Raw genomic sequence first — 23,448 nt, forward strand, 5'->3', positions numbered from 1 at the left:
TGTATGTATATGTATAGAATTTACTAAAATTATGCAAGGTGAAGCTTCACTTTAGCATTTAAAAGAATAGAATGCAAGTGAAGTCAAGCTGTGTAGCATGTGAAATGAAAGGTGAAATAGAAAGATTAATTTAATGTTTTAAAATAAAAATAACATTTAAGGTAAGTCTCCATCATAGCACTGAAAACAATGAAAGTATGCCAAATCCAACTCAATACTAAGGTTTCTTTTAGAAAGCCAAAAATATACTCAATGTTTGAATTTTCATTAATATTTGCCATGTGTGTGCACGTACATACATGCACTAAATGAAGTAATGGACGAATTGGGAGGGGAGGGGGGGAGCGGGGGACATCAACATAGGTGCCTAATGTTCAACAATTTTCAAACACTTTAAGAAAGAGTATATAAATATTTGTAAAATGTTAAAATATAAACTTGCACAAATTTTTTAAAAATTTCAATATTGGTCTTAAAAAAGACCCTCGAGTAAACAAAGTCAAATATATCTTCAAAACTTAAGAGGGAGGGGGGGACCAACATAGGTGCCTAATGTTCAACAATTTTTTCAAGCACTTTAAGAAAGGATCTAGAAGTATCTCTTTATGGTTATTTTTAAAATTTAAAAACATAAACTTGTGTAAATTTTGGTCTTAAAAAAAACCCCTTGAAAAAACAAAGACAAATAAATTAGATTTCCATTAAATGATAAAATCTTCATCAAAATTGATCATTTTTTGTTATGTGCACTTAGGCTTATATATTTTCTTTATGTAAATTGTAAAGTAGAAAGTCTTTCGACTTTCCACTGCCAAGTCTTTTCATTTTCGATCATATTATCAATTACTTTTGCATTTTAAATCAAAAAGTTTTGTAAGGTTTTCTTTTAAGTTAACCAATGCTTGACACATGGATGGCCTTTTCTTCCTTGAAAATTTTAAGCTGCATTGCATTATATATAAATAAATATAGAATATAGAAGTCTTTATCATTTAACCTCTAAAGCTTTCAATCTTTCATGTTTTTAAGGATACCCAAAATCTTCTCCTTGGTAAATGAGCATTTATTTCATATTTCAAATCGCAAAACATGTCCATCATTAGATTTACACACTCTTCATTTAAATGAGTGTCCACTATCTTATTTCAACCAATCAACATTTTTGGGCTATCAAATCATGCTTAAAAATACAACTCAACCTCTTTCCTATTTTAATCAGCAAAACGAGAAGGCATCTCTTTAGCCTTTGCCTTTTGGACATACCAAAAAGAAAAAGAACTTAAAGTAGTAACGAAAATATCAATACTTCACATCATGTGATGAAACTCCTATAAATGGACTCCTTAATCCCTTATTCTGTGATTCTTTTTCTTTTTTGAGCATTTCAAAAAGAAAGTTTCTTATCAATAGCTTGCCATGTTTCACTACTCAATAAGCTTTATCCGATGGTTCAGAATTGATTTGAAAATTCAAAGCTTTACTAAGGCCTTATGCATGCTAGAAATTATTCCAATAAGAGCCCACTACCAGTACCTTATGTCGATTGGTGGAAAAGAAATTTGATTCCCAACAGCCACGTGCCCCTTTTAAATTAAAAGCATGTGGTATCACTTCCATCGCTAAAATACCCAAGCATCTTTAGGTACCTTGCACACAAACACAACGGGGTTTAATATGTAGCATGAGGTGATTTTACCACATCATATCATGGTCACACCTCATTGTCTTTATTATTATTGATTGAGAGAGAGAGAGAGAGAGAGAGAGAAGAGAAGAAGAAGAAGAAGAACTGCACCCATTTGGCATGCAGTTAGTTACCTAGGCTTCCTCTTCACCAATGAATAATTCACCTTGGGATTTTCTAGATTGCCTAATAATGTGTGATATTTTTCTAGATTTTCCAAAACTCTTAAAGTGTTTAATCTTTTCCATGCTAGATTTTCCAAAACTCCTAAAGTGTTTAATCTTTTCCGTGCTAGATTCTCTAAAACTACTAAAATATTAAATCGTTTCCATGTCTAGCATTAATTTCCAACTTCATAACAAGAAGTGTAATTAATTTTCAAAAATAAACTAAAAAATTGAAGACTTCCCAAGAAATTGTGATGCTTTTTTGGGTGCTTCTCGTAGGTGGTTCCCCCCTTTCCAGGTGCAAACATCATTGAATGTTATGCTCTCTTCGGCGAATCAACAGACAAACTGGGGAGGTGGGTGGTGTCATCCCCCTACTGGGTTTCCTCTCGACGTGCTCTTGACGGGTGGCTCCCAAATTAGCCAGTTTCTTCAAAAAAAGGTGGCTCCCTTATTAGACATCTGATGCTCGGTTTCCCCTAGATGTACTCTCTTCGGGTGGCTCCCAGTTCAACCATTTCTCTCTAGTCAATGTGGCTTCCTTGTTAGCCATGTGTAGTGCTTTTATGGATGTTGGGATATTGTGACAAGGTGGCTCCCTCACTAGCTGATCATCGTGTTTTGTGGCTCTCATGATGCCTTGGCTCGGATTGAGGAACTCTTGTCTTGTAATGTGGATGGTGCATAAAGAAAGTGGATGACAAAGTTTTATAGAGTTCTTTCATTTTCATTATAAAGAAAGTGGATGTCATAAAGATTTATAGGATTCTTGTGGCACTACATTCTCTCTCTCTCTCTCTCTCTCTCTCTCTCTCTCTCTCTCCATTTTCATTATCAAGAATCTCTGCAGATTCCTCCATGCTCCTTCTTTATGCTTCAATGAACACTAAAACTACCATGCTAGTGTGAGGATCAAACGCGCGATAGCGTGTGTAACGACCAACCTTTGCTATGCTAACCAACTCGTATGAGAGACCTCCTTGCCTACTTAATGCACGTTGCCCGTTAAAAAAAATAATTTCTTTGCATCGCCTCGTCTTTACGTGGTTGCCACCTGCCTTGCATGCGTGTCTTGTTGCCCAACAGTTTTGCCCACGCTTTTCCTTTTCCTTCCTTTTTCGTTCATTTGCGGGAGGGCAACTCCACTAGATACCCTTTAATTAACTCCAAGGTGGACGTTTAGGCTATCGTCACGTGGCGCTCAATTATAGATAACTATGCCAACTATGGCCATACATAGCATTAAATGAATAAGTAAGCCTCCTCTATGGTCACACATGCCTTGAGCTTCACAACTATGCCAAAATAGGCATAGTAGACACCATGAAAGGTCTATGTCGCTACTAGCTTTACGTTGACGTACTTTATTTTCCCAAAGACCCTCTCTATGAAGATCAACATGTAGGGGGAAGACTGGGAAATGGAGCATGCAATTCCTACTCAAAGCAGATATAAGCAGCCAAATGATCCAACAAAATGGTACTCTAAAGAATTCTATGACGCTAGCCCAAGTGGAGAGTGGAGTGTCTGCTACTTTCCCAAATATTGACAAATCTATTATGACTCTACTCAATAGTAGACAGTGGTCCCACTCCCCACCTCCATACATGGGAAGATCAAAAGGTAGGCATAGTTATTCATTTAATGCTTCTTTTTGCGTGTGACCAAGAATGAGGCTTAGTTATTTTTGTTCAAATAACTGATAACTAAGCCTCACGTGACCATAGCGTTACACCCGCATACCTCGATTCTGGATGCTTGTGCCACGACAACGGTCACCTGGAGTGGCCTAAAATGCACTAGTGTTGTGAGCATGGGCCGTGGAACAAGAGATAGATCATAGTCCAGACTCCACAGTGAAGAAGTCAACAGGGAAAGTGGACTGGAGCTGAGAGGGCTTGGCACTGTGGCTATAAAGATGGGTGTGGAGTCGCACTCCCTTGAGAATAAACCAAGCACTCTGCACAAATCATCTTCTCTTTCGTCTTCTTCTTCCTCGAGCATTCTTACATGGCCCTTCGCCTGGCGCCCCTGCCATCGGCGTCCTCATCCAACGGCCCCAATCTCGCCATCTCCCGCTGCCGCCCCTTCTCCGCCAACCATCACCGTCCTTTGCGCTTCCCGTGTCCACGTGCCGCCCCGCGACTGCAGGTCGACAAAGCGCCCGCGCCCGCCAAGTGGGCTGCATCAGCTTCGTCTCCTGGAGAAGAAGCAGAAACAGCAGCTCTTCCTTATCTCCACGTGCAGCAGCATGCTTCTTCTTCTTCTCCCCATAGCCACGGTCGCTCTCCCCTCCTTGAATCGCTTGAAGAGACCTTCCGCAACAGCCCCAATGGCGCTGTCTCCTCTCGCTGGCGAGAATATCATGGCTGCAGCAACTGGGCCGGTCTCTTAGAGCCCTTGGATCCAGATCTAAGGGCTGAAATCATCAAATACGGTGACCTTTGCCAGCTCACCTATGATGCCTTCGATCATGAGAAGAGGGATTGCTTGCATGAGGAACACGAGCTTCTTGAAAGAGCTGGGCTGACGTGGGCTGGCTACACGGTCACCATGTACATCTATGCCTCGTCAGATGTTCACATGCTTCCCAAGTGGCTCGAGAATTGCACCAGTAACCATGGCCAACACGAGTCCAGTTGGATCGGATTCATCGCCGTGGCAACGGACGAGAAAGAGATTGCAAGGCTTGGTAGGCATGACATTGTTGTTGTATGGCGTGGCACTGTAACTCGCCTTGAGTGGCTTGAAAACATCGATGGCACAATGATTGAGCCACTTGGCATTTCTAATGCATCCCACGCCAAAACTGTGGCGGGCCATTTTAATGTTGGCGTGGAGCGTGGCTTTCACACACTCTATACGGCTCGCAATGTCGATGCACCTCATGGCCATGCCAGTGCTTGCAACCAAGTTAGGGATGAAGTGGCCAGGTTGGTGCATTTGTACAAAGGCCAAGAGAATCAAATGAGCATCACCATGACCGGGCACAGCCTAGGCGGAGCTTTGGCATTGTTGGCTGCATATGATGTAAGTTTAAACTGCATTGAAAAGGATATACCAATAAGTGTCATATCCTTTGCAGCGCCACGAGTGGGAAATGAAGCCTTCAAGGTGCAACTAGAGGAACTAGGTGTGAATGTATTAAGAATAGTCAACCACAATGACATGGTGCCAAAAGTCCCCGGTATTTTTGTCCATGAGGCATCCGCAACACACATCCCCGCTAATGTAATATCAGGAGCAGGTTCTCATGGCCATAATCTCGCATGGAACACCTATGTGCATGTTGGTGTGGAGCTTCTTCTTGACAACCACTTCTCTCCATTCTTAAAAAAGTCTTTCAGCATTGTTGACACTCACAATTTGGAGGTCTATTTGCACCTTGTAGATGGCTATTGGAGTGTCGATGTACCTTTCGTTGGCCTTGTTTGTAGAGACCACCACCAAACTCCTTCTAGGGTTGGAGAGCAAGAAGTCATGTACAATCCTCATCAACTAGAGAAATTACGCTTTTGCATGAGGTTAATGAAGAGAGATGTTACCCTTGTCAATAAGACAACTAGCCTTTTACTTGACGAACTTCATGTTGAGGCAAAGTGGCAAGAAAGGAAGCTCCCTAAACCCTCTCTAAGACTTTCTCCACCTACAATCTCAACACTCTTTACAACAAACAGGTCTAGCCACTTTGCACATGAGCTCCTACATCGATTGACAACTGCTACCAATCTTTGAGTTGCTTGATCTCTATCTCTCATAAACTTGTCTGCAATCATGACTTATATGTTGGGTGGTTGTAAAAAGGGACTCTTTATTAATCAACCATGCTTTCTCTATAGATAATAATGGATTTTGTCGGTGTATAAAAAAAGGTCATTTTACATTCTTACAACTAATCATGACTTTAGCCCAGTCCATATAAGATATTCCTAATGGCTTCAAAAATGAAAATCACTACGTAGTGCAAGGACACTTTAAAGAGAAGAAAACGTCAACGGAAAAATAAAGGAGAAGGAAAACAAAAATGTACCAATGTGAACTCGACCATCTCTTTATATTATATTATATGAACACACAATGTGTTTTGACTTTTCACCTTCATAGCTCTTTGCATTTCTTAAACTCACCTTTCGCTTACTCACTTAAGATGCTTTGAGAGGTTTTTAATTTTTTGGAGATTGGGGAGTTCTACTTAATGCAATCTATATTATTGGGAATTTTCACAACATGGATCACAAATGAGATCTATGCATGTAGATTTTGCAAATGTAACAAACAAGCCCATTAACGAGATGGATATATCGAAGTCTCATGTATTGTGGTATTGAACTATGTATTTGCCATTTGAGAATGTGTCCTTTGAAAAAAAAATTCCTTAATACCACACTCCTGGTGGAAAGCGGGTATGGTCATTGGTGTCAACTGTGGATGGGGAGGCGGGGGATGTGCAAAGCACACATGGCGACAAGCCATGACTGCCGTGTGCTTGATTTTCTTGAGGTCCCCATCATTGCTAATTAATAAATGAAGTTTAAGAATAGGTCACGGTGGTGCAACCAAAGTAGGTTCGAGTTGTGAAGTGTGCTATGTAGTGCTGCTAAGGTTGCAAACAAGTGAAAGCTAGAGAGTTTAAACAGGTATGAAGGCCCTGGGTAAGCAGGTGTTAGTAGGAATGTCTGGTATATGCGGTTTTTAAGGCCAAGATGGCTCCAAAAAGGGCCACTTGGGATGGAAAGTTAAAGTGTTTGAAGTGCTCAGTATATGCCATGGGATGTAGTGCTCAAGATACTCCAGAAGCCTATCCAAACGTCTCCTCAAACGGATCCCTGATGTGAAAGATATAGTTTTCCAAAGTTGGAAGGCTTTACAAATCCCGATGGACAGGGAAAACCGGAGAGGTGGCCAAAGTTAGAGTGAGCAGACAAACGTGTAGGTGTAGCATGCCGGTCTTTTCACATCTTCAATTGGAGCTCTAAAGAGAAAGCTATGGCCAGTGGAAGATTTGTAGGGGGTTGGGTATGTGTCAGCTTTAGCCACATTGGAAATCATATCATCTAACATTTTTTGAGCTTCGACCAAGATTTGGAAGGTAAAGGGTATCACGTGAAGATAACAAGAGGTGAAAACTCATGAATCAAAGTCTCGATGGTTACGTTATGCCACTCTGAAGTCAGGATCCAGTTGTCAGATGAGGGGTTCTGATGGTTTTCTCTCGTTTTTAGTGCAATGGCTGGAGGATGAGGTGAAGGCAAAATGCAGCTAAGGCTTGGGGAATTGAAGTCGGTAAGGTGAGTATGCAGTTGGGCTTTTCGGTTTGGGTTTTCAACCACTGAGAAAGATGTAGCAATGCTTTGAAATTTTGGGGAAAAAATGACGTTTTTGAAAACTATTGGGAGGTTTTTGGAACCCAAAGGGCCTGGAGTACCATAGGCTGCCACAAGGCTCATCACATAAACCCACATGTTGTGGAGCAAACCCAGAAGGCACGCTATATAGTGTCCAGTGTGACCCTCATATGGAGTGTGAAGCAAGGAGAGAACTCTCTCCAGTGAGTGTCCATGGTGGAGCCCTATTAGGCGCTGCTGCGCTTGAGGCCGGCAGCTCTGGGTGACGCCCGGGTGGTTTTGGCGAACGTTGCTGGGCGGCGGTGTCGACAATCGTTGAACAACACTTTGCCCCCAATACTCTTGAAGACAAAGTGGGAGGAGCACTAGCGCTAGTGCTAGTGTCCCCCCTCCTTGAACTTAGAGTTGGCAATATGAGAGAGAGTGAGAGGGAGTTGATCCGAGGCTTCAAGCATTGAAAAAAATGGTCAAATAAAGCTTCAAGGAGGTCCAATCATATTCAAGTTACTAAAATTGGGCCGTAGGATCTGACAAACCCTTTTTGCTCATTTTAAGGACCTTGTTTCCTTATTTCAAACAGAGTGGTACCAAAAGCCAAGAGGGATCCTTTGAGGCTTTTTTTAAAAATGTAAGCTCGCCGGTTGTGGTGTAGTGATGGTTGTATGTGCCTTGCATTGAGGAATTCAGATCCGTCCCCCCCCCCCCCCCCCCCCCCCCTCATTTTTTGGCATCGTTTCCCCCTTCCCCTCTCTTTTCTCTTGTACTGTGCGTGTGTGTTAGTACCAACGGAAGTGTGTACCCGCATACCACTTTTTGGTGCAAAGGGACTAAAAATTGAGTTGTGGTGTGTGTTGGGTGTGATGAAATGAGTATTGGTGGTATGTGTGAGTTGAATGATGGTGTTGCTAGCATGTGTGTGTTGAGAGGTGTGTAGGCGATGGCTTGTGAGCGAGAATTGTATCTTTTGAAGGTATTTTCGAGAGGATAGGGGTGCTGTGAATACCTTGAGCTATAGAGAGACATATGTGTGTGTTTTGGGTGTGTTCCCCATTCCCCCTCTCCAAAAGGGGTATTTTTTTTCATTAAAACAAGATGTGAGGTCCACTTTCATTAAAAATGCTGATGTGGAAGCTCCCTTTCAACTCAACTTTGCATGAGCATCCTCTGTCCACTTTCCTCTCTATACGAGAGAGAGAGTGTCATAAAAACTAATATCTAATACTTCCAAATGATTTTCTCATGTTAAACTGATCATTTAATATGGGGAAGTACCAGGGGTGTAAAAGCTAGAATATTGGTAAGGCTTCCAGACCGGTCTCCGTCAGGGATCCAAAGGAGGGAATATAGGGATCCAAAGGGGGGCAGTCTGCAAAAGAGAAATGTGCTTCAATGGGGCTTAAAAGATCTAAGGTTCAGATCCATTAAGATTTCCATAGGCTAAGGTTCCAAAAATTAATTCTTTTATCCAATGGCCAAAGCAAGGGAAAATTAGATGGTCACAGGAAGACTAAAAAGTCTTCCCAGATCCCTAGGAAGGAGGGGGCGAGACCTTATTGCAGGGGATGAGAGAGAAACACACACACACACACACACACACACACACACACACACACACACACACACACACACACACACACACACACACACACACACACACTCCAAGGCTCCCCCTTTACACAAAGGGAATACTGGACACATATCAGGCTCCTAGGCCACTTGCCCCCAACCTCCTCTCAAATCCTATTGGATGGCCGTAGAGGTGGACTAATGAGAATTAGGCTAGAGTAAAGTTAGTCTAATTAATTTAAAAATGCTTGATAAAAGAACCAATAGAAATTAAGCTCCCTAGAAGACTATTGGACAGTCTACCAAGGGGTCCAATGAGCATTCAACAGCCTAATGGCTTGCATGATTCCTATTGGCCAGAATACTAAGAGGTCCAATGAGAGTTTAATTGTATTATTTAATTACCCTAAAGCTCTCACAACAGGGGAAAGGGGAACACATGTCACAAGGCTAGCAATTATGCTTCTAAATTGTCATTGGCTAAGCTTCGGAGGAGCCAATAGGATGCCAACATGAGCAAATAGCAAGAGGGGTCGACCAAGATGAGGGAAAAGGCTTCATTTTCCTCCAGCTCATTGCCACACAGAAACACAACTCATGTGTGCAAGAAGAACTCCATCTCCTTCTCCAAGCATTGAGAATTAGAGGCCTACACCAACAACTCTTGGCTATGGAATGCAAATCCAACCAAGATCCAAGCTTCAATGGCATGCTCATCTCCTCTTCCATGTTAATTACTAAGCTAAGCTATGCTATTAGAGTGATTATGTGAGGAGAATACTTCTTTCTCGTAAGATACCTCTTCTTCCTCTCAATCTATCCTCATTCCATGCTAGCTCTCACCATTTTTGAAGGTCTGTCAGGTCTTGGGACTGGGGCTAGGGACAGTAGGTGTGTTTTTCAAGCATAATTTGGTGCATGAAGCTTCCATCTTCATTGCACCAACGAGTTTTGGCAAGGAACACAAGAATTGTATTGTACAAAAGTATCCTTTGATGGGAGAAGCTATAATACAAAACCTTTATGGAGGGGGGACCCCCGGCTGCATGTAAATGCGATCCTCAACTGTTGTCAATTGTTCTATTTTTCTCTCTTTTCATGTATTGTCAATGCCAAATTAGCTAGGTGTAAATTGGTAGGTTGCTTTCTCAAATTAAGTACTCTCTCTATGCTCATTGGGAACTTGTTCTTAATGGAATGCTCACTATGTTATCAATTTCCGCTACATACAAGTTACTAGTGCATTAAATGTTACATTGGTATCAGAGCTATTGGTTTCTCTTTTCTTGCTCAAGAAAAGAGGTCCTCAAGTTTTCTACAAATGGTTGGTGTTTTAATTGCAAAAGAGTAAGTAGAATAGGGATTTTTCATCCTTGAAGCACGCCTGCTTTATGCAGTTAACGGGGATACCGTCAAGAGCTATGGTCTTAATAACGGAGTCCTACGGGGTTTGCCTATGGCTTAGCCATTATTGAGCTATTAGAAGCTTGACAAGAACCGGTGCTATCTTGGCTCTGTTAAACCCTCTCTTCTATTCCTTGCAATTAATAGTATTCGAGCCTTGGGTATAGATGCTTGAGTGCTTAACTTTGAAGGTAAAGAGGAGTAGCAACTAGGGCTTCAAGTGCCAAAGTACAAGTAAAAGTTTACACCTAAAAATTTCTAGTATGGCTGACAAAGGAAAAGAGATTGAAATGAATGTTGATAGATTTGATTTTGCTAATGAAAGAGCAGCTAATGATGCCCCTATGCTTGTAAACTATCTTGTTTCTAGGCTTCACCAAGCCCTGGGCAACCCATCCCTCCAAGGTGAAGTGCTACAACAATTGCGCACCCATGGTATTCTCCAAAATCCCCACCAAGAGTACCTAGGAAGCCTCCTAGTGAGACTTCCAAAAGAGGACTCTCTACAATAAGGGAAGAAGAAGAGGATCCGTACGAAGGGCTCAAAAATCTACTACTCGATGACGCATCTCCTTCCCAAAGGAGAACCCAAGTTTCAACGGTAGCCCCCACCAAAAGAACGAGAAAGAAGTGAGTCTCCTGCCACCTCAGTGGAGATGGCTTCACGAAGACGGCGGGCAAAACGCTCTCCAACACCCCCTAAATGGAGAAGACCATCGCATAATTCTCCACACCATAATTCAAAGAGGGAGGAGAGAAAACAAGAAAAGAAAAAGGCGAGCAAGAGGTCACCCTCTTCTCCATGTTCTTCATCCTCTTTCCCTTCGAAAGAAAGTGATGGTGCAAACAAGGAGGAACAAGGGAAGAAAAAGGCGAGAAAGAGGTCACCCTCTTCTCCATCCTCCTCATATTCTTCCTCTTCTAAAGAAATTGATGGTGCAGCTCTTGAACCACCTAAAAGAAGAGGCCATAGGAGATCCTATGCCACCTGGAAGAGGTCATCCAAGCTCAAAACATTCAAAAAGGGAGGAAAGAATGTCTCTTTCCTTACCTACAATGGAACTTTTGGTGCTACAGACAAAATCTTGGCCTTTATCCAACAATTTGATGCAGCGTTTGGAGATGAGGGCTTCACAGAGTCCTCTAAGCTAAGTCATGTAGCCATGCATTTTTAAAAGTCCGCCAGGCAATGGTGGTCTAGCCTACGGACAAACGGTGAAGCTCACGAACATGGAAAGCTTTAAGAGCTTCCATCATGAAGCAGGATTTGGCTACCGATGCCAACGACAAAGTACTCACCGATTAGCGAAGCTATGAAGCTCTCTCCCTACGAATCTATTCACAAATATGTAGACAAGTTTTGGGATTTACGTATCAAAGCCACTTTCTTTAAAAAGATGGATTTTGGAGAGAAAAAACAAAAATTTTGTGCGGGTTTAACTGAGGATATGGCAGAGTATGTTAACTCCCAAAGGCCACGCACCATATTTGCAGTCATACACCATACCATGGTGGCTTCACGAATCAACTTCCAACAAGGGGCTAAGACTCAAATCTTAAGCCCACGAAAAACAAGGACCGTAACGAGCCCAAGGGGAAGGACAATGTCCAAAAGTCTCCAAAAGGCAATGCCAACAACAACAAAGCTAAGGAGAAGGGAGTTTATAAAGGCAAAAATAAACTCTCTCCTGAAGAGCTAGAGTGTTATAAAAAAGATAATCGTTGTTTCAAGTGCAGGGAGCAAGGGCATGCCTATCGTGCTTGCCCCCACAAGAATACACGTAATGAGCCTCCTAGAGCTACCTTGGTCGAAATTCAAGAAGAGGATACTCATCACACAGGATCTCTTTTATGCCATGCTTGGGGAAAGGTAAGAGAAGATGATGCTTTTATTCTCTTTGACCCTGGTTCTACTCATAATTTCATATCCACGGCATCCAAGCCTATGAGAAGGGAGATGTCGTACCTGCCGATGGTGCTTTCAAGGGGCAAGAGGCCTTAGCCACTCCCTTAATTGGGAAATTGAGGCTCCACGTCCAAAGCTATGTGGACAAGTAGGATTTCTTTATCTCTCCTCTCAAGCACGAGGACGTAATCCTAGGGGCACCATGGTTAGATCGCATGGCTACCAATGTTAACTTCCCTGAAAGGCAAATCTACTTTAGGTTTAGGGAAAAAGATATGTACATAGATCCTAAGGAGTTGGGTAGTACCATATCTCCTGTACATAAGCAGCTTTCAATAAGTCAATAAAGAGCTCTATTTCCATGTACAAGATTTTTGTTAAAGATTCTCAAAATGAACCTAATGCTTTAGCAAAAGAAAATACAAACAATCAAAAGGAATTAGAGTTATCCAATTTGCTCAAGGGGTTTCAAGATGTTTTTATTGATGATATTCCTTGTGAACTACCTCCCAAATGAGGCAATGATGACCATGCAATTGAACTTCTTCCAAGAAGTTCACCGCCTAATAAACCTCCTTATAGAGTTTCCCAAGCTCAACAAGAGGAGATGATGTGGCAGGTGCATCAGTTAGTTGAGAAAGGCATGGTTAGGCCTAGCTCATCTCCATTTTGTTCACCAATGTTATTAGTACAAAAGAAAGACGACACATATCGTATGTGTGTTGACTATAGAGCACTAAATAGGATCACTATCAAGGATAGGTTTCCCGTTCCCTAGGTAGAAGACCTATTTAATAAGCTACAAGGGTCGACCTACTTTAGTAGCATTGACTTAAAAGGTGGCTACCATCAAATAAGGATAGTTGGTCAAGGCATTGTAAAGACCGCATTTTGCACTACGTTTGGTCTTTACGAGTACATTGTCATGCCTTTTGGCTTAACCAATGCACGAGCCACATTTAAGCGCTTAATGGAGAAGCTATTCAGGCCTCATTGAACCTTTACTGGAGTGTTCTTTAATGATATAATCATCTACTCTAATTCACTCGACGAACACAAGCAACACCTTCAGGTAATATTTCAAGTTTTACGAGAGAATAAACTTTATATTAATCGAAAGAAAAGTGATTTTTTCTTACAAGAGATTCAGTATTTAGGTCACATTATCTCTCAAGATGGCATCCAAATGGATCCATCAAAGCTAGAGGTAATAAAAGGATGGCCTAATCCAAGGAATCTGCATGAACTAAGGAGCTTTATAGGTATGTGTGCATACTATAGACGCTTCATAGAAAAGTTTTCACAAATTGCTGGACCATTACATGACCTAACAAAGAAAAAAGTTGGGTATATATGGTCCACCAAGGAGAACAATGCTTTCGAAAATCTTATCTCTCAATTTGTGCTTACACTACCGGATCTCTCAAAGCCATTTGAGGTACAATGTGATGCTTGTGGTGATTGTCTTGGAGATGTTCTGCTCCAAGAAGGGCATGCCATAGCCTATGAAAGTCAAAGGCTCGACCTTGTTGAGCAAGCTCTAGGCATTCGACTATGTTATCAATTTCCGCTACACACAAGTTACTAGTGCATTAAATGTCTTCTTTCCTGGTTTATTTGATGTAGAAAGGCATCGTATCTCATAGATTCGCTCGCCATTAATTTGTGACTTGTACATGAAGAAGCCGGTGTAAAATGCTTCTTCGAATGTCTGGAGATGGTAGCTGGGCAAAAACATGAGCCGTATGCATACAAAACTGGCTCTGTAGGTGGCACACTAAGATCATATGATAGCTCCGATATGTTTCTTTCCGTATCCATGAACTCTGAACTCCAGCTCTCTGAAAACGCTATGAGGCAGGCCAAAAATGTCCTAGCTTTTTTACAAAGCATTTTGCAGGACAGGTCGGGAGAGCCTCCGAATTCCGCAATGCCACCCTGAAGGGTTTTCACCATGTATGAACCGGATATTCTCTCTCCTTCGGCCGGTCCTGACAAAATTGGATAGTTCAGCCATGTGGGATTTCTGCTTTGTACGGCTTTATGTTGGCTGTAAGTATAAGTTCTTGGTGTTGGGAAAAAAGTTCTATCATCTCTGAGCTCAGGTGGTGCATTCACTAAGTGGATCATGTTTTTAGGATGATCCAATAGCCACTGACACCTCCACTTTGGCTGGCTATCTATGATTCTGTTTTGCTGCTCCCGAACCTGTAAATCTCCTTCAAATAGTGGCACTTGCTCTTCATTTGCTAGCTGCCGTTGATGTGTTAGTGTTTCATATTTCAGCAGAGCATAGGGTAACATCGAGGCATTCCACTCTTCCTGTAGCTCTGTTTGCTGTCTTGCCTGATCTAGAGAGTCCTCGTAGAAATTCCCTTTCTAGTTTCATGGCCTTGTACCACATCATATCTGACTGCTTTTCCATTTCTTCGGCCAACTTCTGCTCTTCAAGTTTTGTGATTGAATCTTCATCTTGTTCTTGGTTGTTGGGGCCATCTTGATCATTCTGAGTATCTGGGGGCCCATGGTCCTCTGATTCTTCCTCATACTCATCATCACCACCATATAGCTCTGCCAGGCCAGCCGAATCCGTGGCCGCTTGCACCGTGTGCACCCTTACCTGCCCGTGGGGTTGGCTTGCAGTTTGGAGATTTGCAATTTGTGCAGCTATTGTTTGATTATCAATTCAGAGTGTTTGGAATTCCATCTCCTTTTGGACTGCATCATCTTCCAATTCCTTGACTCTATTGTGCAGATTCTCATTTTCTTCCTTGATGGGCTTGAAAGCGAGGCTTTCTCTTTCAATGTCTTGAGCTGGTCCTTGCTGTTGTTTGCTTTGTAAGTCTGCTATTTGATTTTGCAACTGATCTTCAGCTCTAAGTGCACTTTCAGCTATCATCAACCTCTGTTTTCTTTCCAATTCTAGCTCTCTCTTCAATGCCTCCACGTCTTCTTGTGGTTGGGCCACTGGTGTTGCTAGTAGCAACGTCTTTTGCTTTTTTGCTCTTTCTATCTCCCTTGCCTATATATCCGTCACTGCTCTCAAATCCTTCACTTCAATTTGTAAGTCATCATTTATGAGTTGTAAATATTTGACTGCCTCCTGGGAATCTTGCTTTTCTGCCATCAACCTCTGGATTTGTTCATCTCTATCATTGACATCTTCAAGAAACACAGAGATGGTATCTTCACAAATAGCATTGAAACTTTCTGACTCATGGAAATTCTTTTTGAGGAGGTCTATTCTGCTTTTGAGACTCGAGATCTCAACATCTTTAATGCTGATCAGTTTAAGGTTGTCATCTCTTTGCTCCTGCAACTTCAGAACCTCTTGCTGGGTTGTCTCCAATCTCTTTTTGTAAGCCCTGTTCTGATCAGCTATAACAACCGACTGTGTAGTCTTACTTGGTTTAGTAGAGTCTCCATTGCCCCCAAATCCAGGCTGATACTAGCTCCCAACTCAATTACTTGAGAAGAGGACGCTTTTTGTTCTCTTGTCAGATCTACCTCTATGTGCTTGCCTTTATCAAGGTGTGATACTGTTCCAGTGGGTGGATGGTCATTTGTCCTTTCTTCTTCTTCTCTATGGGGTGGTGTAGGGACTCTCTCATCATGAGATGAGCTCTCTGGATGTGGAGGAGAGTCAACAGGTGGAGTTGGTTGCCTTTCACTTGCCTCTGGCCTTGGAGATGGAGGTGGTGTTTCCTCATCTATTGTAGTTGGCCTCAATTGATCTCTTAATGTTTGGAGATCCTCCTCTTCAAGTGGCAGCACTGGCTCATTTGTAGCATTCCTCTCTTGGATGTATCTTTCAAACCAATCCAATTCAAAGGTTGGATTGTTGGCATTCTTCGTTCTTAGTGTGTAAGAGCCACTAGAGGATTTCCAAGTGGCGCCTACATCGCCTCGTAGAGATCTTTCTAGTACAAAGCCTTCTAGCATTCTCTCCGTCTTTGCTACCTTCTGCAATATGGTGTTGTTCTCAATTGCCGCTTTCCGCTTGTTTAATCTCAAGTTCTCTTCTTCAACCCTTCTTTCTTCTTCCCTCTTTTCCTGTGTACTTCTGGTGACCCTTTCCAGCCTGCGTCCTCCAATGGTGTTAGTAGAGGGAGGTACTCGCCTTTGTGATCTGTCTTCAATATTCTCTCGTAGTACCAGCCAATTGTTCTGTTGAGGAGCAGGTGGTAGCTGATCTGTCGCTCCTATGGCATGGTATATCATTCTGGTGAGTACTTCTCCTCCTGCAATATAATTTGGCTTGTTCTGCTGTAGCTTTGTCACTTCCTCAAATAGGTATGATGCATGATATATATAGAAATCATGTGTCATTCCCATAGCCCAGGTCATTGTTGTTGAGATGACCCCATGTGGTGTAGTGCATCTAGGCGGTCTCTTACTGTAGCTCAACAAACATTGACTGTATACCTGTGTCAGTACCCTCACCTCTGGGTTTGCTATGAGTTCAAAAGACGGCAGTTTGGATCTTTGCAGGTAGACTGTGAGATTCTTCCTTCTTTCTCTCATGTGGGCTCCCTTCTCAGATACTTTTAAAGCTTCTTTGATGATTTCCTTGGTGATCTGAATCTCCATCATCTCATTATCCATGCCTGCAACCCTGCAAGTTCCGTCTTCTTGGATAGTCTCAATTAGTTGTTGTACTCTCTTGAAATCTATCCCCACTAGTGTTAGTGAAACAAAGTCCCATAAGCCAACTTTCTTCAGCCATGATCTTTGCGGCGATCTTTTCAGGTAGTTTTTTGCCTCCTTGGGGATCATTACTGTATTCACTAAATTTCCTTTGCCATCCATATAGGAACCTTGGTAGATTTGGAAAGCTGCTGCCTATTGCACTTCTGCAGGTATCCATGTGGCTGCTGGCTTTAATGAATTTTGTAGAAGTGTATAGGGTGTTGCACCCTCCGTGGCCAGGTTCTTGCCTTTTCTTTTTCCCGGAGAAGCGTCCATGGATCCTGTATCCACAAGTAATGGTTAATGTATAAACATAGTACCTCTTTTCTAAATTGATTATCACTTAAGCATGCATCTAGTTGAGCCCTCTTAGTCCCAAGATGAGTTAGTGAAAAAATGTTAGCAGATAGACAAGTTCTTTCAGTGTCTGACTCTGACGGCTTCAAATTAATGCTGTTGATGAAGGAGAATGTGTTCAAATGCTTTGAAACTTTGTGTGGTACATGTGCATAGGGTATCTAAGCTCTCCATATGGTAACAATTTCAAAATCAGGCCAATTTCAAACTCTGCTCAGTTTATCGCTATTTACTCACTATCTTCTCATAGGGGAGGTATTTTTCACATGTGACTTCACACTCAGGTTTCCCATGGCTTGTACATGATCTGACTTCATTTTCATCTCAAATGGATGTCAAGTGACCTCCCTTTGGCTCAACTTTCATTTTTCTAGAAATCCTCCAAGGAGATGTTGGTCTATCTCCCTCATCTTTTGTTGTTTTGGGTCCAAACTTTGTGGGCAATCTTCTGACACCATGCTGAAGCTAGCTGTTGAATCCAGTTTTTGATCAAGGGTATCTATCTCATTCTGCCTAGTCTATCGCGATAGACTTGGAGTTAGGCTTATTTTGTCAATTTTTTGGTATGTATCCTTTGGTCTGCCTTCCCCTAGTTGATGTAAGGTCCCTGGAACCTTCACATGCGGCTTTCAACTTTCTTTGCTCTTGAGATGTCCTGTTCTGAATCTGGGCTGCTGTCAAGTCTATCTCATCTTTTCATATGAGTCTATCTTGTCTAAAATTTGGTATACTTTCTTCATTAGCCTCTACAAGTCTATCCCTGTGATTATCTTTGAAAAGGACCCTCCCAAAGATAGAGTAGTTAGTCTATCGCGATAGACTCAGTCCTTGTGCCAGATAGATCAAATTTTGCACTCTGATGTAATATCTGGGGTCATTAGGCATTGTTAGTCCCATTTATGAAGTCACAATCAAAATTCCATGTGTCTAAGTGCATGAGCAAGTCTATCGCGATAGACTCACTATCTTGTCATTTTTACATGTTTTTTGATGTTAGTTGGCCCCCCTAGTGTTATTAGGCTCTCCTAGACACACACATTAAGTTTTAACCAATTTGGAAAAGTGTACTCCCTATTAGCAGCACTTAGCTATTTCTGGAGTCGGAGTAGACCACTTAGGTGATGCCGCCGTACTTTTTGGTCATTGTATGAGTTAGGCTGGCTTTCCTTTCCTTTTGGCCTTCCGCTGGAGGAGTCGATTGTTCTTTTGGTGCTTACTTCACCAAGTACGACCATTTGGACTCTTTTCTGGCCTGTTGGGCGTTTGTCCTCGTGGAAGTGCTTCTTCTTGAGTGGAAACATTCCAACTCGTAGTTGACATCCTTAGGATGTACCTTGTCAAATTTGGTGTCATTTAGTCACTTGGTCGGCTTGTTAGAGCTTCGTGACGCTTTGTGCAGTTTTCGTCAGATAGGGACTTTAGGCTCATCAGCTTTGACTGACTTTTTCATGGTCTAACCATTCAGTTGGTTTGTCGAGGTTATTGGCTTGCTGCCTATGGCCCTGTGAAATTAGGCTTTTTTGAGAGGCTTCCTTCACGCTTCCCAAGGTCATAGGCTTGATCCCTAAGCTATAGGCATTGTGCCTTTCAATTTTGGTTCCATTTGGTGGCCTCTAGGTCTTCCTAACAACCGGTCTACAGTATGTGTGAACAGGTTGTGATGGTGGTGCTGGCAAGGTTTTGCGACAACATGAAGTATTCAACTACTAGATGTAGTGTTGACAAGAATACCTCTCCTATTTGATGTTGATCTGGTGACCCTGCGCAATGGATGATCTCCTAGAAGTCTTGGATGCTGTAGGAAGTTCTCTCTCTCGGAAGGTGCAATGACACAAATGAGAGGTTTCTAGCCTATCTTCCCTATATGTGATCGGGGCTCCGACATGAAATTTTCCCATCTTTTACCTGTGGCCATAACTTTTCGCGAGATGCTGTTTAGGCTCGCAAAATTTTCTGATTTGGACCTCATTTGCTCCAGTTTTCCAAATTTTGCAGATTTCTCCTTTTGGAGGTCCCGTCATGACGGTGGCCAGTTTTGCTCTGTCACCTTCGCACTCCATATTTTTTCTTTGTCTTCTTTACCTTGCTCTGATCACGTGTCTCTTGTGTTGCGTTTCCATCTAGATTATGGATTTTTTTAAATTTTTTGCTAGAAAAATAGCTCAAATTGAGCAAATAAATTCCAAATCAACCCAAAAATATCAAATCTAACCTAGAAAAATACCAATAAATATACTAACACTATGTTTCTCACTCTTCTCTTGTCTATGTACATTCTCGCTCTCACTCGTCAACCTTGGCCTATTTTTTGCTGTTTTTCGACGGTTTTTGGCCAGTTTTGACTCGCTTTACAATATATACACATCCCTAGGGGCTCATATATGATCATTTCGTCCCCAATTCTGACTAATTACGAGGGCATATTCTTTTCCCAAAAATCACACAATAAAACGCAAAATTGGTTGAAAAATCAATCACAAACATTGCCCTCTAATATATGACGTGAGTCCGCATTTGGAATGCCTCCCCCCCTCCTGGTCGGAGTCCTCCCGGACGACAAGGTATCGTCAAGGGTATGTGCTGTGCATGGGCGTTAACTCGTGCTAATGCAGGCCTTGTAAGGTAGCCCTATATGCATTCACAGTCAATGCATTTAGAAAAAATTTATGCGGTGTAAGAGGAAGGTATAAGCGATACGCTTATTGGCATTCGTCGGTGAGGTTTCCTGTGGTAACCTGAGTTGGCTGGCAGATTTTCTTGGCGATAAGAAGTTTTAATCTTGCCGCTCGTTGTTTGATGGTCCTCTAAGTTTTTTGAACTTTTGTTTGTGCCTCCGCTAAAGTCGATATGGTTGTATTCTTTGTTGCATGTTCTGGTTGAACTTCTTTTTGTTTCCATATCTTTTTGTTTCCATATCTTTTTGTTGACTTTGTTTTCACAGATACTTGTGTTTGTTGTTGTTGACGCTACTTGTTTCGGCGTGATGGCTGTATGGTCTAGCTTGTCATTGGCAGTTGTAGACAATTGTTCGTTGGTTTCTTCGACATCCATACCTGTGTTGTTGGCTTGTTTTGAATCGGTACTTTTGGACGCCATACCAATATAGTCCGTTGCGGATTCTTCTTGTTAATAATTGTTCTTCAAAGATTTGCTTTCGTAGGGTTATTTGTATTTTCTTCAGTCAATTCCCTTACAGGAATTAAGCTGTCTTGCCTAAGCCAAACTTGATATTTCCGTCCTTGATGAAATTGTGCCTCGGATAGATATGTACATCGCACCCACACTTGCCTGGTTCCCTGCATGATTATTGGCTTTTGATAATACATTCTTGCCATCCAAACTTTGATTGTTGTTGATTAGTGCGTAGCGGATGTACGGACTCATGTCTCCACATTGACACATATTTATCATATGATAAGAAGGGTTCTAAAAAGTTGTCATTTCTGAACAGTGCTTCCTTAGTATCCAAATCAATGAATACTCTGTTAACTTTAATCCACGACACTGCTAAGATACACGGCATTGCTGATCTATTTGGTGGCAGCACATGGAACTTATGAGTGTACGTGTGCCCCTTCACTGTGATTGGTAACATAATAGACCACAATGTGGTCACCTCATCACCCGATGCTACTTTCAACTTCTGTGTATCTGGGAATTTCGTCATTGATCCACGTGTTTGAAGAGCTCAAAGCTGATGACACTCAATTTCGCCCCAGTGTCAAGCAATGCATAGGTTTCTACTTGTTCTGTGCTTGCATATGCTTTTATGTAAGGACTACACCACATATTTTCTAAAATGTCAATGGTGTTCTCGTCCTGAGCCATAAGGTTTGTGACTGTCCTTGCTAGTTCTTTGCTTCGTATATCCGCTTCGATTGTTTGGATTGTTGGAAGAGGATGTTCGTCAGTCATCATCGGTGTGACCATGTTTATTGTCCTCAGAAACTGCTTTCGCTTAGCAATGCATTCCTTGGCTTCTTGCTGTGCATGGTCATGAACTCGTTGTTGTTCCTGTCTATAGGCTTTGCCATAATGCAATTGAAACAACATCCCAGGAGTTAGAGGTAGATGATACTTTTTCAAACGACACCCACTAATCCAATTCGGCATTTCTTTTCCATCTAGTGTCGACAGTTTTACTGCTCTGCTAGATGAGATATCTTGGATCAAATAAGGCCCCATTCCTCTTTTCTTTAGGTTCTTGGCATGCTGTTTAAGGGTGTATACCAAAACATAGTCCCCCGTTTTAAAGTCCTTCTTTTTGACATGTTTGTCAAAAAACTCTTTCTATTGTCTTTTCTTGGCAAAAATGGTTGCTACCGCATTGAGTCGTAACTCTTCTAGTTTTTCTAGGTCATCTAACCATTCTGAAAGCTCAAGGCCCGTCCAGTCCAATCGTTTAGCTACCCTTAGCGTTGGAATAAAAAATTCAATAGACAGTATTGCGTTTAACCCATACACCATATTAAACGGTGTAGCATTGAGTGTTGTTTTATATGCAACTCGATAAGCCCACAATGCTGAATATAGCATTTGATCCCAGTCCGTCCTTGTTTCACTAACCAGTTTTGTAAGAACTCTGCACAATATTTTGTTGGTCGCTTCTGCTTGGCCATTGGCTTGTGGATGGTAGGGTGCAGATTTGCGATGGATTACCATAAACTCATTCAAGAGATGTTTGATAACTTCATTTACAAAGTGCGTCCCTCTATCACTCACCAGCTCGATTAGTAGGCCATATCGTGTAAACACATATTCGTATAAGAATTATGCCGTGGTTCTTGCATCTGCCTTTGTTGTGGCTTTTGCTTCCACCCATTTGGTCATATAATCAGTGGCCACTATGATGTATTGTGCTTGTGAACGATAAGCTGGTGGAGTAATAGGACCAGCAAAGTCCAATCTCCATTTAGCGAATGCTCGAGCAGTCATCATTGGTCTTAAAGGCATGTCATCTCTCTTAATTGGTACCTTAGTGCGTTGACATTCATCACACCTTTTCACGAATTCTGCTGCATCTTGAATCATGGTCGGCCACCATATGCCTACAATTGTAATGATTTTTACGGTTCTCTCCGCCGAAAAATGACCCCCTACTATGCATGCATGGGCTTGCTCCAATAATGGAAAGTAGTCATTTTCATGAGAAACTATCCTCAACTAGTCATCGGGTCCTCTTTTATACAATTGGTCACTAATAATGGTATTCGCTTCGATTTGTAAAGCCTTTTGTCTGGCTTTAGACCAATCTCATGGCAACTCCCTATTAGTCAAATATTCCACAATACCATGACTCCATGCGGGTGCTATCGTTACTTGGTATAATGTGGCATAATCCACAGTGTTATTGGCTGTGCAAAAGTTGCATTTCTTGATGTAATTAGCTACACCGCGTGCCATTCCAGGCCAATACACTCCAAGTCTTCGTAATCATTCATAGGTTATTTGATTTCCTCGATGGAAACCCCCTGTCTGTGTATGTGCCTCCTCTACATACGCGTCGTACTCCTCTGGGCCTATACACAACCTTAGAATCCCATCGTTACCATGATGATACATTCTTCCCGCAAGCATAGTGTAATTTTGTGCTTGTCTAACGTCTTCCACCGTGTGTCTTTCGTCAAGATTCATTCCATATGTCAACAACGGAATAATTTGCTCTGACCACTTCGGTATCATCTCTATTTTAAAGAGGTATGCGTCTGGGAGATCATCATCTACAGCAGTAGCCTTTTTGCCATTTAGTAATCGAGAAAGGTGGTCTGCTCTTTGATGAAGTTTTGCTTTCTTTACTACTATCGTAAAATCAAACTCTAGCAACACAATGAACCATCTTACAATTCGTCCTGTGTTACAAGGTTTGTTTACTAAGTATAAAAGTGCCTGATGATCCACAAAAAATGTGAATTTGTTCGCAAGCAAATAATGACGAAATTTCTTTAACGCGTATATCATACCTAATCCTTCTCTTTCAGTGGTGGTATAATTCTTCTTTGCATTGTTGAGTTGTCTACTAGCATAACTGATGGGAAAATATGTATTACCCTCTCTTGGTTGTGCTAATATACAGCCTATTGCAAATGCCGAAGCATCTATATGTACATGGAAAATATTTGACCAATCCGGTGCTTTTAGAATTGGTGCAGATACCAGTGTATCTTTTAATTTCTGGAATGACTCCTCACATTCGTCGGTCCATATGAAGATCGTGATCAGACTATACAAGGGTTTTGCTATTACAACATACATATAGATAAAACGTCGGTAGTATCCACAATGTCCCATAAATGATTGTACCTCTCGTACATTGTTTGGTCTTGGCAATTC

General features: G+C 41.8%; 1 protein-coding gene across 1 annotated transcript; it reads left to right on the top strand.

Moving 5' to 3' along the window:
- Positions 1–3,480: 3,480 nt before the first annotated feature.
- LOC147435309 (phospholipase A(1) DAD1, chloroplastic-like) lies at positions 3,481–5,597 on the top strand. The gene has a single exon (XM_086488391.1). It carries the CDS (start codon positions 3,862–3,864, stop codon positions 5,584–5,586), a length of 1,725 nt encoding a protein of 574 aa, XP_086344517.1. The 5' UTR covers positions 3,481–3,861; the 3' UTR covers positions 5,587–5,597.
- Positions 5,598–23,448: the final 17,851 nt, after the last annotated feature.

The sequence above is a fragment of the Adiantum capillus-veneris genome, chromosome 18 (genome assembly GCF_014529385.1).
Source record: "Adiantum capillus-veneris isolate H3 chromosome 18, ASM1452938v2, whole genome shotgun sequence".
Classification (NCBI taxonomy): domain Eukaryota; kingdom Viridiplantae; phylum Streptophyta; class Polypodiopsida; order Polypodiales; family Pteridaceae; genus Adiantum; species Adiantum capillus-veneris.

Coding starts and splice junctions, on each gene's coding strand:
- LOC147435309 (XM_086488391.1), top strand. CDS start 3,862: ATGGCCCTTCGCCTGGCGCCCCTGCCATCGGCGTCCTCATCCAACGGC.